At 42.4% G+C, this 14,148-nt stretch overlaps 1 protein-coding gene across 1 annotated transcript in view; it reads right to left on the reverse strand.

The window, feature by feature from the left end:
- The window catches only part of LOC120936172 (serotriflin-like), a 43,586-nt gene that overhangs the window by 25,515 nt on the left and 3,923 nt on the right, over window positions 1–14,148 (reverse strand). Inside the window, exons 3-4 of the mRNA XM_040348326.1 lie at window positions 10,250–10,327; window positions 4,140–4,271 (exon numbers count right to left, since the gene is read on the reverse strand). Of these exons, the coding sequence (XP_040204260.1) occupies window positions 4,140–4,271; window positions 10,250–10,327 (210 nt within the window). The remainder of the gene's footprint in view (window positions 1–4,139; window positions 4,272–10,249; window positions 10,328–14,148) is intronic.

Below are 14,148 nucleotides of genomic sequence, written 5' to 3' on the forward strand. Positions count from 1 at the left end.
ACAAGCAATGTCTTGATATACAAGTACAAAAATATGTAAATGGGTGCTACAGCGTTACTAATAATCAATAATTATAGTACACAATCAATAAATAAATTATAAAGCTGCAGTTATAAACGGTGAACCAAACCAAAAAGAGCAAATATATATATATATATATATATATATATATATATATATATATAATGCGCTATATCAACTGATCATGTGAAATATGGTCATGGACCCATGAGTAAGTCACGTGTCGAGTGACAATACGCGTGGTGAAGGAGCTTGAGTGACGGGACGCACGGATGTGCCGGATGAGGAGCCTGACAAACTGAGCAGCACACGCACACAACGTTGCAGCCTTATACTAACTGGGGATTTGTGAGTGATATTCCTTGTACTGTGAACGCTATTGCCTTATTCTTGCAGTATTATACTATGTTGGTCTCTCTCTTTTTCCCTCCATATCTGGTGAGCATCGAATATCTGGTGGAAAGCACATTCTGACATGACTGCTTGATTTCTGTGATTACAATGCTACAAATCATCAAGTAACCCCATACACAGTGTATGTGTGGTTTGGGAGTGTGTTGCTGAGCTGATCTATGATTGCAGCATCAATGGAACTATATATCATTATATGAACTGTGGAACTCATTGTTTCATAATATATTGATCTCCTTTTTTCCAGTATTTCTTTGGTGTGTTGATATTTTACATGATCAGTTGATTTAGCGCATTATATATATATATATATATATATATATATATATATATATATATATATATATATATATTCAGAGAAGAGAGGCACCTCTAAAGCCCTGTACACACGATCAGTCCATCCGATGAGAACGGACTGAAGGACCATTTCATCGGTTCACCGATGAAGCTGACTGATGGTCTGATGTGCCTACACACTATAGGTTAAAGAAGCGTTCAGTTCAGAACGCGGACACGTAAACCACGTACGACGTCACTATAAAGGGGAAGGCCAAAGCCTTTGGCGCCACCCTTGCCTCTGCTTTTGCTGATTCTGTGTTCCCGCGTGTTAGTGAAAGTTTGGTTAGAGCCCATTCGTGCTTTTGAGTCCGTTACAGCGTGACGAATGTGCTATCTCCATTACGAACACGAGTTTTACAAGACCGAGCGCTCCTGTCCCCTCATTTAGTCTAAGCATGCGTGGACTTGGAACCGATGGTCGTGCGTACTAACCATCGGTTTAGACCAATCGGTTAGGGGTCCATCGGTTGAATTTTAAAGCAAGTTCTAAATTTTTTGACCGAAGGATAACGGACCAATGGGGCCCACACACGGTCGGTTTGGACCAATGAAACGGACCTTCAGTCCGTTTCCATCGGGTTTTGACGGACCGTATGTACGTGGCCTAAGTGTAGCAATACAGTTACATTTAATGAAGGTACAACATTTAAAAACTCACATAGACCATCCTCGGAACTGCCATTGATGCCATCCCTTCCACTTTGCGCTCCACAAGCCTCTCTTTCAGATCGCTGTACTGTAGGTTAGTCTTCCCAGTCACGATTGCAGACTGACAGCGGTCAGAGCTGGCGGTGCGGGGGATAGTCTATGTGGATCGCTTTACCCCCAGATGCTACGTAGACTCATCCCCTTCATCCCGGAAGAGGACACAGCAGTAGTGGTTGGAACTATCATCAACTCACGACTCGACTACGCAAACTCCCTCTATTTAGGACTACCAAAATACCAGATTTCATGTCTACAAGTCAGACTGGTAACAGGTAAAAAGCTGTGGGAATCAGTCTCCCCGGTCTTGAGGTCCCTTCACTGGCTGCCCGTACAGGACCGGGTGACATTCAAGACACTCTGCCTCACCCACAAATGTATACAGGGGAACGCTCCCCAATACTTAAGCGAGAAAATAAAACCCTACGTCACTAAGCGCATGCTCCGGTCAACCAACCGAAACCTTCTCCTAATTCCTAAATCCCGCTACAAATCAAAGGGAGAATGTAGATTTCCGGTCCAAGGAATGCTCTGGAATGCTCTACCCACTACCATCCGATTGGAGGAAAACCATCGGGCCTTTAGGAAAAAACTAAAGACCCACCTCTTCTGAAGGACCGGTACGACTCTGGATGCTAAGCGCCTTGAGGCGATTAAGTTCGCATTTTTCTACGCTATACAAGTCACTCACTCACTCACTCAGATCCCTGCATACTTAGATGTGCCTCTTTTAATGATCAACAATGTGAGTTGATAAATGTTGTACCTTCATTAAATGTGACCTTATTGCTACACTTAGGCCCCATACTCACGAGCAAACATGTCTGCTGAAACTGGTCCGCAGGCCAGTTTCAGCAGACATGTTTGGTCGTGTGTGGGCGCGAGCGGGCCGAATTCCAGCAAACATTTGCCCGCCGGGCCTTTTCCCAGCGGACAAATATTCCTGGACTTGTTTTAAAACAGTCCGCTGGAATCCTGCCCGCTCGGACATGTACGGTCGTCAGTACAGACCTACCGTACATGTCCAGGCGCCCGCCGTCCCTCGCATGCGTCGAATGACTTCGACGCATGCGTGGAAGCATTTTAAAGGCGGGCCGCCCACGTCGCCGCGTCATTGTCGCGGCGACACCGCGTCATCGACGCGGCGACACCGCGGACACGCCCCGCGTATTGTTTACGCGCGGACTTCTGTACGATGGTGTGTACAACCATCGTACAGAAGCCCTCTGGCAGACATGTATGGTGAAAACGGTCCGACGGACCGCTTTCACCATACATGTTTGGTCGTGAGTACCCGGCCTTAGAGGCTCCTCTCTTCTCTTGTATACTCTGTAGCTCCTGCTGGATTTTGCTTCAAATTCCCTTGGGGAGGCTGCCATTTGTGGATGGACATTTTATGGTTACACAACCTGTAATCTTTTTATATGGACTATAAACGATAGGACTTATGAATTAATGGTTGTGGAACGAATCATTTGAGTTTCCATTAGTTCTTATGGGGAAATTTGCTTTGATATACAAGTGCTTTGTGAACGAATTATGCTTGCAATCCAAGGTTTTACTGTATCTTATTCCTGCAACGCTGTTGTCTGGTCACATGATCTTCCCCTGTTTCATCTGCAGGACAAGATCTTTGGGAGGGGCTTCTATTAGTCTGCTGGTGTATGCTCTCTACCATAGGCATACGCAAGGGGTGTGCCAAGTGTTCCTGGGCACACCCTAATCCTGAGGTTTTCAACCTGTCAATGGTGGGCAGGTGACAGGTAAACCACAATCCTCCTTTGCCAGTTCTCAGAACCTGGACAGAAGAGGCGGCGGGGGTGGAATTTAGTGGAACCGATCTGTATTTTCCTCCTGCAGCAGCTAGTACTAGTAATGGCGGCGAACAGCGATTTTTAACGTGACTGCGACATTATGGCGGACACTTCGAAAACGTTTGACACATTTTTGGGACTATTGTCATTTTCACAGTGATCAGTGCTATAAAAATGCACTGTTTACTATGAAAATTATACTGGCAGTGAAGGGGTTAACCACTAGGTGGTGCTGAAGGGGTAAAGTGTTCCTTGCATAGTGTTTCTTACTGTAGGGGAGATGGGCTCTGTGTCACATGACACTGATCTCCGCTCCGAGTACACGGAGCCGAGATCAGTGTCATTGTCACTAGGCAGAGCAAGGAGATGCTTGTTTACACAAGCATCTCCCCGCTCTATACCTCCGTGAGACGATCGCGGGGATCCCCGCGGCGATCGCGTCCGTGGGACCTGCGGTCTGACTCACGGGAATGGTGGCATTTAAAGGGGACATACAGGTACGTTGATATGCCTGTCCGTGCCATTCTGCCGACGTATATATACAGGGGCTGGTCCTTAAGTGGTTAAGTGTGACATGTTATTTAAAAAAAATACCTTTAGTATCACTTCACTGATTTCAATGGGGTCGGGGTTCAGTATCTGAAGTTTGCTGAACCGAACCCAGGGCATTTTGGCTCATCCATACTATCTGTATACTAAAACATTTTTTTTTTTCTGACTCCACATGATAACTAAAGATGTTTCCAGACGCCTCTAGATCCCTATCATAATGTCCACATGTCATTCTATTCATTAGACCCCGACCCCCCATAGGAAACATTTACCTTTACAATTAAACAATTGACTTACCATTTGCTTCACAATGTCTGCAGGCAGATTCACTGCTCTTCCAGCTGACCTTTTCTTTAAAGTTTTGTTGTATTTTGCATTGGTATATTCTTCCTCGACGGGTGGCAAAAATGCCACAGAGGGGTCTGAAAACTGTGAACAACCAAGGTTACAATAAATGCATGGATGACACAGAGATTACATACAGTAAGCCTGATTTGTTAAACCTTGATACAATATCAAGCTGTTGTGCTGTTTAGTATCTCTGCAAATTTTCACTGGTAGTCAACACCCATTGACTTTTTAGTCAATAATGGGTGTAGATAACCAGCGAAAAAAGGTAGTTCCAAATTGTATGACAAGTTACATCCCCATTGCCCCCAATGGAACCGCTCATTTTGCGGGGACTCGTTTCATGTCTGTCAATCTTTCCATTGGCTTCCCCACCCCATTGTATAATATTCAAAAAACTAACCACAACAAACAAGGCTATCCACAACATTGCCCTCAGCTACATCACCAACCTCATCTGCAGATATTGCCCAAATTGTCCCCTCCGCTCCTGCCAGGACCTCTTACTCTCTAGCTCCCTTGTTATCTTCTTCCATGCTCACCTCCAGGACCTCTCCAGAACCTCTCCCATCATCTGGAATTCCTTGCCCCAGTATGTCCGGTCAGCTCCTACCCTGTCTGCGTTTAGGCAATCCTTGAAAACTCACTAAGTCAGGGAAGCCTACCCCACCTCAGAACTGTACCTGAGCCACCTCCATCAGATCATCCCCCACAGCTATTACCTTTCATACCACCTCCCCCCCGTTTAAATTGTAAGCTCCATGAGCAGGGCCCTCCTATTCCTTTTGCATTAAAATGTATTGTAATTGTACTGTCCCCTAAACTATTGGCGCTAAATAAATCCTGTATAATAATAATAATAAAAAGTAGACATGTGTATTCGTTTTCGTTCGAATGCATTTTCGTCCGAATTTCAGGTATTTTCGTTATTGTTTTAACAAACGATAATGAAAGCACAGAAAACGAAAAACAAAAGATCCGACATAAACACATGCTTTATTTTTGTTTTTGTTGCGGTCGAATGTGCCTAACCTTAACTCTATTAGTCCAATATTATTCTACATAAAGAGAAAAGATTCGACATTATAGAGACATGAAGAAGAGTCGACATAGAGAGAAAAGATTTGACATAAAGAGACATGAAGATTCGACATAGAGAGAAAAGATTCGACATAGAGACATAGAGAGAAAAGATTCGACATAGAGACATAGAGAGAAAAGATTCGACATAGAGACATAGAGAGAAAAGATTCGACATAGAGACATAGAGAGAAAAGATTCGACATAGAGGGGCATATTCTTAAAGATCTGAGGCGGCGTAACGTATGTCCTTTACGTTACGCCGCCGCAAGTTTAAGTGGCAAGTGCCTGATTCCCAAACCACTTACCTGTAAACTTGTGGCGGCGTTGCGTAAAGTCCACCCGCGCAAGCCCTCCTAATTCAAATGATCCTGGTAGGGGGCGTGGATCATTTAAATTAGGCGCGCTCCCGCGCCGATCGTAATGCGCATGCTCCGTCGGGTAAATTACCCGACGTGCATTGCGCTAAATGACGTCTCACGGACGTCATTTGTTTTGACTGTAACGTAAATGGCGTCCAGCGCCATTCACGGACGACTTACGCAAACGACGTTAAATTTTAAAATTTCGACACGGGATCGACGGCCATACTTAACATTGAATACGCCACCTAGGGGGCATGTTTATCTTTACGCCGCGTATCGCTTACGGAAACGACGTTAAAACACTACGGCGGGCAAGCGTACGTTAGAGAATCGGCGTGACTAGTCATTTGCATATTCTACGCTGACCGCCACCTAGCGGTCAGCGTAAATATTGCAGCCTAAGATACAACGGCGCAGGCCGTCGTATCTTAGGCATGTTTAAGTGTATCTCAGTTTGAGAATACACTTAAACATAGGATCGGACTTACGTCGGCGTATCTGCTGATACGCCGGCGTAAATTATTTGAGAATATGGCCCCCAGAGACATGAAGATTCGACATAGAGAGAAAAGATTCGACATAGAGACATAGGGCCATATTCTTAGATATCTCCGGCGGCGTAACGTATGTCCTTTACGTTACTCCGCCGCAAGTTTAACTGGCAAGTGCCTGATTCCCAAACCACTTACCTGTAAACTTGCGGCGGCGTAGCGTAAAGTCCACCCGCGCAAGCACTCCTAATTCAAATGATCCTGGTAGGGGGCGTGGATCATTTAAATTAGGCGCGCTCCCGCGCCGATCGTTATGCGCATGCTCCGTCGGGTAAATTACCCGACGTGCATTGCGCTAAATGACGTCTCACGGACGTCATTTGTTTTGACGGTAACGTAAATGGCGTCCATCGCCATTCACGGACGACTTACGCAAACGACGTTAAATTTTCAAATTTCGACGCGGGAACAACTGCCATACTTAACATTGAGTACGCCACCTAGGGGGCATCTTTATCTTTACGCCGCGTATCGCTTACGGAAACTACGTAAAATCACTACGACGGGCAAGCGTACGTTAGAGAATCGGCGTGACTAGTCATTTGCATATTCTACGCTGACCGCAAGGAAACGCCACCTAGCGGTCAGCGTAGATATTGCAGCCTAAGATACAACGGCGCAGGCCGTCGTATTTTAGGCATGTTTAAGTGTATCTGAGTTTGAGAATACACTTAAACATAGGACGGCCTTAGAATCGGACTTACGTCGGCGTATCTCTGATACGCCGGCGTAAATTCGTTGAGAATATGGCCCATAGAGAGAAAAGATTCGACATAGAGAGACATGAAGATTCGACATAGAGAGACATGAAGAGTCGAACATTTTTTTTTAAAAAAGATTCTATCGAATCTTTTTTTTTTTTTTCTTAGAACATTCGACACCATAAGCCTTCAATGACAGATTCAACCTTAATTTGGATTTTCGGACGAATGCATTTTTTTAACGAAAAACGAAATAAATAAAAACGAATTTCGGGAGTAACTAAATAAATACATTTTTTGGACGAAAACTAAATTACGAAACAAAATATTTCAGTGTGCACATGTCTAATAAAAAGTAGGATTACACCGATAGCGATACTGGTATAGGTATTGGTGCCAATACTAAGTATTTGCATGACTATTGTACTGGTACAAATGCTCGATACCTGAAACCAATACTTTCAGGGCTCGGTACTTTCAGCTTTTAGCAAGATTCCCCCACTGACGACTGAAATGTAAAAAAAAAAAAGGCTGGCAATTATCAGTTGTTAAGGAATTGGGCCGTTGCGTCCTTAACAACCAAAGACTCATTTAGCTGTCAGTGGGGTTCCCCTGCTGGTAGCTGAAGTGTAAACGAAGTCCCAGCAATTGGAGCTGTCAAGAAGAAAAAAAACAAAAACCTTGCAATGTTTATCAACAACATTGCTCAGCTGCTGAAACAGAAAGATAGGAAGAAATATTGTTTCATTTTATCTATCCTTCTGTTTATTTATTTACAACTCAAAGGTCTGACTTTGATCTGCAGATGAAGTCAGTTTAAAGCAACCTGTCAAGTAAAAAAAAAAAACTTTTCAAATTTTTTTATTAAATTGTTCCTCTGTTTAACCCCTTATTAACCCCTAATTTACTCTAATCAGCCTTATTAACACATTATTCTCCTTCTCCATTTAGTTATTTTTTTTTCTGTTGATTTTGGTTTGTTCACTTCTATTTTATGAACTATTAATAATTAAAACTTGTTTTTTGTTTGCTTTGTTCATTAATATGTTTACACCTTTAACATATATTTACATGTTTCTTGTTGAAATAAATGCAAAATATAAAAGAAAGAAATGTTTTTAATTTGTAAATAACTTTTCAATGCTTTGTACCATAGCTGACAGCGTAAACAAAAAAGTTGCATCAGGTATCAACAATTGGTATCGGCAAGTACTAACAAAAAAGATATCGGTACTCATACTTGTACTCGTAAATAAAATGGTATCAGTGCATCCCTAATAAATTGGTTCCTGCACTACTTTTTACCGATTTTATTGCTGCTTGCATAGGCTTCTGTTAAATGAAGTTGCAAGCTGCAATGAAATCGGCAATGCAAATCACACTAATGTGTGGATTTGAAATCGCACTGAAGAAGCACGATTTAAAGCCGTACCGGTGTGAATCAGGGCTTAAAGCGGAGGTCCACACAAAAATGGAACCTCTGCTTTTCGGACAACCCTACCCCTCCCCCTCCAGTGTCACATTTGACACCTTTCAGGGGGAGGGGGTGCAGGTATTTGCACCCACTTCCGGGCATAGACTCCCGCAGGGGTCACGCCCCCCCTTTCGCTGTCTTATAGGAAACACACAGGTCCCAGAAGACAGCAGGGACCAGTTAGGATGCGCAGCGCGACTTGCACATACACAGTAGGGATCCGGGAAGTGAAGCCACAATGCTTCACTTCCTGATTCCCTCACGGAGGATGGCGGCGAGGGCAGCAGAGAGACAAGGGATTGATCGGCTTCGGCTGCCAACATTGTGGGCACCATGGACAGGATGGGGGGATCGGATGAACATGGACTGCCTGTCTAGGATTTTCCTCCATCCGCAGAATCAGAGCATTGCGGACACCCATGAGATCGGGTGTCGGCAGATGTTCATCCGCCGACACCCGCTATCTCATAGGGATTAAAGTGGATGTAAACCCGGAATTTTTTTTTTTTGCTGTCACAATATACAGTATAAGATTTCCTATCATCTGTGCTCAGTCTTGCCACACAGCGTTAATCCAGCTCTGAGAAATCTTCTTTTGTTGTTCAGTGAAATAAAACGGACTTACAGAGAAAAAGTTTGTTCCGCCCCCTTGCTGTGGCAGGTTACAGTATTTACATATCTCATGCACTGGCTTCATTATTTTTTACTTCCCACCCCCACTCCTTTTCTGAAGTCATGTGGTTACTTTTCTGGATTTTGACTGGATGTTAGTGATCATAGCAGAATTTAGTGTAAGGGGAGTGTAGAGGTGGGCGGGGAGTCTTCTGACATCACGACTCCACCCACAGAGCTCCAGACAACAGACCCACCCACAGAATCTGCAGTTTTTCAGTTCTTATAACAGACAGAGGAGAGACATTTGACAGGTAAGGATACATGCAGGAGGCATCTATATCCTTATAGATCAGCACTATGGAAGTAGTTTAGAAAGGACGAGAGTGGGTTTACATCCACTTTAATGTATGTCCCTTTTTCATCCGTAAACGGATGGATGAAAAAGCAGACATACTGGATTTGCGTGCATCCGAAAGTAAGGAATGGAACAAAATAAATTCTGGATTCATTCATGATGTTATGATTCAGAGATTCTGATGGATCTACCTCCAACCAACCCAAATACAATATGTAGGAATCATCTTATTTCACTTTCATACTTTACTGTATTTATTGAAATATGTTTCTATTTTATATGTATAATAATGAAAAATGTCAGTGCAAAAAGATTATCCAAGAGTCACAGCCTACCACACAGCTCTCATCTGAATAAAACAAATTAATCTGAATTAATGGGCATTCGTTTGTTATGTTATTACGTTGAATTACTTTCCTTATTTCCAACTGCCTTTGCTTGTTGGGCCACGCACATAGAAATGAAATGAGTTCAAGTTCAACCCCAATACAAAAAATAATCTTATTAGAAGCTACACTCACTAGAATAAAAACAAATGGATCCAAATCGATTCAGATCATTTGTTATGTAATTTTAGATCCTTTAAACATTAACAGAAGCCCCAAACTAACGCATTATATCATCCGAATGAAATTAATTATTTGTTTTTGTTAAAATGTATTGTGGATTTGTTGAAATTTGTTACTATTGTGATTCAGAGTTTCGGATACATCAGAAACTCCAAATCATGCAAATTTTGTTCGAATTTTGATTCGTAACAAAACAAATCACACATGTATATTAATTAATATCTTTTGATATTCAGTTTTTTTTTTTTCTGGGGATTTTTTTTATGTTTTTTTTTTATACACACAAATGTTTTGTCTTTCAGTTTTACAAGGTGAGGGTTTACAATCACTTTTAGACAAATTAACTTACCTTAAAGGGGGGATTTTCATTAAAAAAACCTGCAACCTTCTTGATTTTTTGACCAGGATTCACTTTGTTTGGGTTACCCTAGAAATAAAAAATAGTAATAAATCAGGCAACAAAACGTGACCATGTTCTATCAAGAACAGGAACCTCACAGCACAGCAAAGACTCCTTCACAAGCTATTCCAATACAGAGTAAAAATAGCCATAACACAGCAGAAGATCCTCTGAAGCGAAACATTTATTCCATATTCAAATTACCGGTATATCTTAGGACCAGTTTTATTTTGGAGGGCCTTTTTGCTTACTTGTGGCTCTTTTTTGCTCTTTAGCAGTCATAAATGAGCAGTCACCCTTATCTCTGGGGGCTGAATGGTTTCAATTGTGTCTTCCTTTGCTGAGGTCCTGACTTTGGTTTCCACCAAGAACTTGGCCTTTATGTAGAACATATTCTTCTTCTCTTTGTTTTCACACAGAAAAGCGGGCGAAGAGTGGGGATTTCAAACCCCCAGGCTAATGGACAGGCTGCTTGGTTACTGACAGCATCTTCAGAGGTAGATTGATTATTAATTTAAAGTGGTTGTAAAGGAAAAAATTGTTTTTCATAATTAGCATTCTTTACCTGCAGATATTCCTCTTTTCACTTCCTCATTGTTCGTTTTTGCTCAGAAGTTGCTCTATTTCTTCTCTGTTCTGTTCACTTCCTGCTTGTCTGATTGTTACTCACCACCGTGAAGGGAGGCTTTACTGCGGTGGTCAGTGACGTGCTCGCCCCCTCCTGGGAACTACATCTGTGCGGCAGGACGCTCTCTGCGTGTTATGCCGCGTACACACAATCGGTCAAACCGATGAGAACGGTCTGATAGACCGTTTTCATCAGACCAAACCGATCGTTTGTAGGCCCCATCGGTTATTTATCCGTCGGTTAAAAAAAATTCAATCTTGTTTTAAATTTAACCGATGGATACCTAACCGATAGAAAAAAAACGATCGTTTGTAGGCACGTCCATCGGTTAAAAATCCATGCATGCTCAGAATCAAGTCGACGCATGCTTGGAAGCATTGAACTTCGTTTTTTTCAGCACATCGTTGTGTTTTACGTCACCGCGTTCTGACACGATCATTTTTTTAACTGATGGTGTGTGGACATGACTGATCATCAGTCCAGCTTCATCGGTTAACCGATGGAAAAATCCATCAGACTGTTTTCATCGGATAGACTTGATCGTGTGTACGTGGCATTAGAGACTTCAAGGAGGTGTGAATTACTGGGCGTGCCGCAATTCATACTGGGAAATTTAGTTCTTACATGAACGAGTGCCGAAAACCAGGAAGTGAATGAGAGAACACAAACTAGAACGCCGGAGGTGATATAGATGAAGGAATTTAGTGGGTATTTACTTGTTTTTTAACAGAATCATTACACTATTCTGTCTGTCTACCTTGCAGACATTAATTTTAGGCAAAAACATTTTTTCCTTTACAACTCCTTTTCTTAAGAGCTTTGTTAGTATCAGAAACTCTGGACTTTTAGTGGAAATTGAGTTGTTTGGTGGTTTTTCAATATACTTAATACAAGCAAAAGTGTATCTCTAGCCGCAACCTTTAATTTTAAGTTTTGGGTAGATTCGGTAGAGCAAGAACCACTTTCTGGTTTTATTTAATTTTTTCTGCTGTCTCCTATTATGTTCATTTCACTTCCTGTCCTGGAGACACTATAGGAAGTGAGCTGAAATCTCTCTAATGCCGCGTACACACGATCGTAAATTCCGACAAGAAAACCATGGATTTTTATTCCGACGGAATGTTGGCTCAAACTTGTGTTGCATACACAAAGTCACACAAATGTTGTCGGAAATTCCAAATGTCAAGAACGCGGTCATGTACAACACTACAACGAGCCGAGAAAAATTAAGTTCAATGTTTTCGAGCATGCGTAGGATTTTTGAGCATCGAAATTGCATACAGACGATCGGAATTTCCGACAAGAACTTTTGTTGTCGGAAAAGAACCAGCTCTCAAATTTTTGTTGTCGGAAACTCCGAGAGCAAATGTCCGATGGAGCCTACACACGGTCGGAATATCCGACAAAAAGTTCACATCGAACATTTGTTGTCGGAATTTCCGATTGTGAGTACGTGGCATAAAATAAGGCTTTTCCAGAACTGTCTGTCTTGCTGACAGTGGTCACCAGGACAAATAAAGAAGATGGCTTTCCACAGAAGGAAAAAAGACAGCTCAGTAGCCTGAAATGGGTTCTAACACTTCTACACTCTAAGCACTAAAATAATGGCGTTGTTTTGCTAAAGGCAAATAGACACATTGCAAGAGCTTAAAGTGGAGGTTCACCCGAAAACTTAATTTTTAGCATTAGATTCATGCTCATTTTGTCTAGGGGAATCGGGTAGTTTTTTTTTAAATCGAAGCAGTACTTACCGTTTTAGAGAGCGATCTTCTCCGCCGCTTCCGGGTATGGGCTGCGGGACTGGGGTTCCTATTTGATTGACAGGCTTCCGACAGGCTTCCGACGGTCGCATACATCGCATCACGAGTAGCCGAAAGTAGCCGAACGTCGGTGCGCAGGCGCCGTATAGAGCCGCACCGTCATTCGTCTTCTTTCAGCTACTCGTGACGCGATGTATGCGACCACCGGAAGCCTGTCAATCAAATAGGAATGCCCAGTCCCGAAGACCATACCGGGAAGCTTCCGGGTATGGGCTACGGGACTGGGCGTTCCTATTTGATTGACAGGCTTCCGACATGCTTCCGACGGTCGCATACATCGCTTCACGAGTAGCCGAAAGTAGCCGAACGTCGGTGCGCAGGCGCCGTATAGAGCCGCACCGACATTCGTCTTCTTTCAGCTACTCGTGGCGCAATGTATGCGACCGCCGGAAGCCTGTCAATCAAATAGGAACGCCCAGTCCCGAAGACCATACCGGGAATCGGCGGAGAAGATCGCTCTCTAAAACGGTAAGTACGGCTTCGATTTTAAATAAACTACCCGATTCCCCTTGACAAAATGAGCATCAATCTAATGTTAAAAAAAAAAATTTCGGGTGAACTCCCGCTTTAATATATGAAGGGATACTCTTCTGTCTTCCATCATCCAATCATGTTCAAGCAACATTTTTTTTTATTTATTTTTTCCTTGCATGTGATTGGGTATTCGTTGTAAACTGAAGCTTTACCACAGTTACTATGCTCTGGATTTACTGTCTTCAGTAAATCAACCCCAAAAACATTTGGCATTAGATAAACTTTGAATGAGTCAATCGATTAACCAATCAAGAGGGAAGGAGAAGACGAGAGAAGAGAAGTGAAAAAAAGAAGAGGTCTGAGGAGAGGAAATTAGAAGAGAGGAGAGCAATTGTCCTTGGAGCAATGTCCGACATCACTTCTACCTTCCTTCCTTCCTTAAAGGGAAGATTTTTCTCTTAACCACTTAAGCCCCGGACCAATATGCAGCCTAAAGACCCAAGGTGTTTTTACAGTTCGGGACTGCGTCGCTTTAACAGACAATTGCGCGGTCGTGCGACGTGGCTCCCAAACAAAATTGGCGTCCTTTTTTCCCCATAAATAGAGCTTTCTTTTGGTGGTATTTGATCACATCTGCGGTTTTTAGTTTTTGCGCTATAAACAAAAATAGAGCGACAATTTTGAAAAAAAAGCAATATTTTTTACTTTTTGCTGTAATAAATATCCCCCAAAAACATATATAAAAACATTTTTTTTCCTCAGTTTAGGCCGATACGTATTCTTCTACCTATTTTTAGTAAAAAAAATCGCAATAAGCGTTTATCGATTGGTTTGCGCAAAATTTATAGTGTTTACAAAATAGGGGATAGTTTTATTGCATTTTTATTTTTTATTTTTTTTTTACTACTAATGGCGGCGATCAGCAA

Source organism: Rana temporaria, chromosome 4 (genome assembly GCF_905171775.1).
Source record: "Rana temporaria chromosome 4, aRanTem1.1, whole genome shotgun sequence".
NCBI classification, from domain to species: Eukaryota; Metazoa; Chordata; class Amphibia; order Anura; family Ranidae; genus Rana; species Rana temporaria.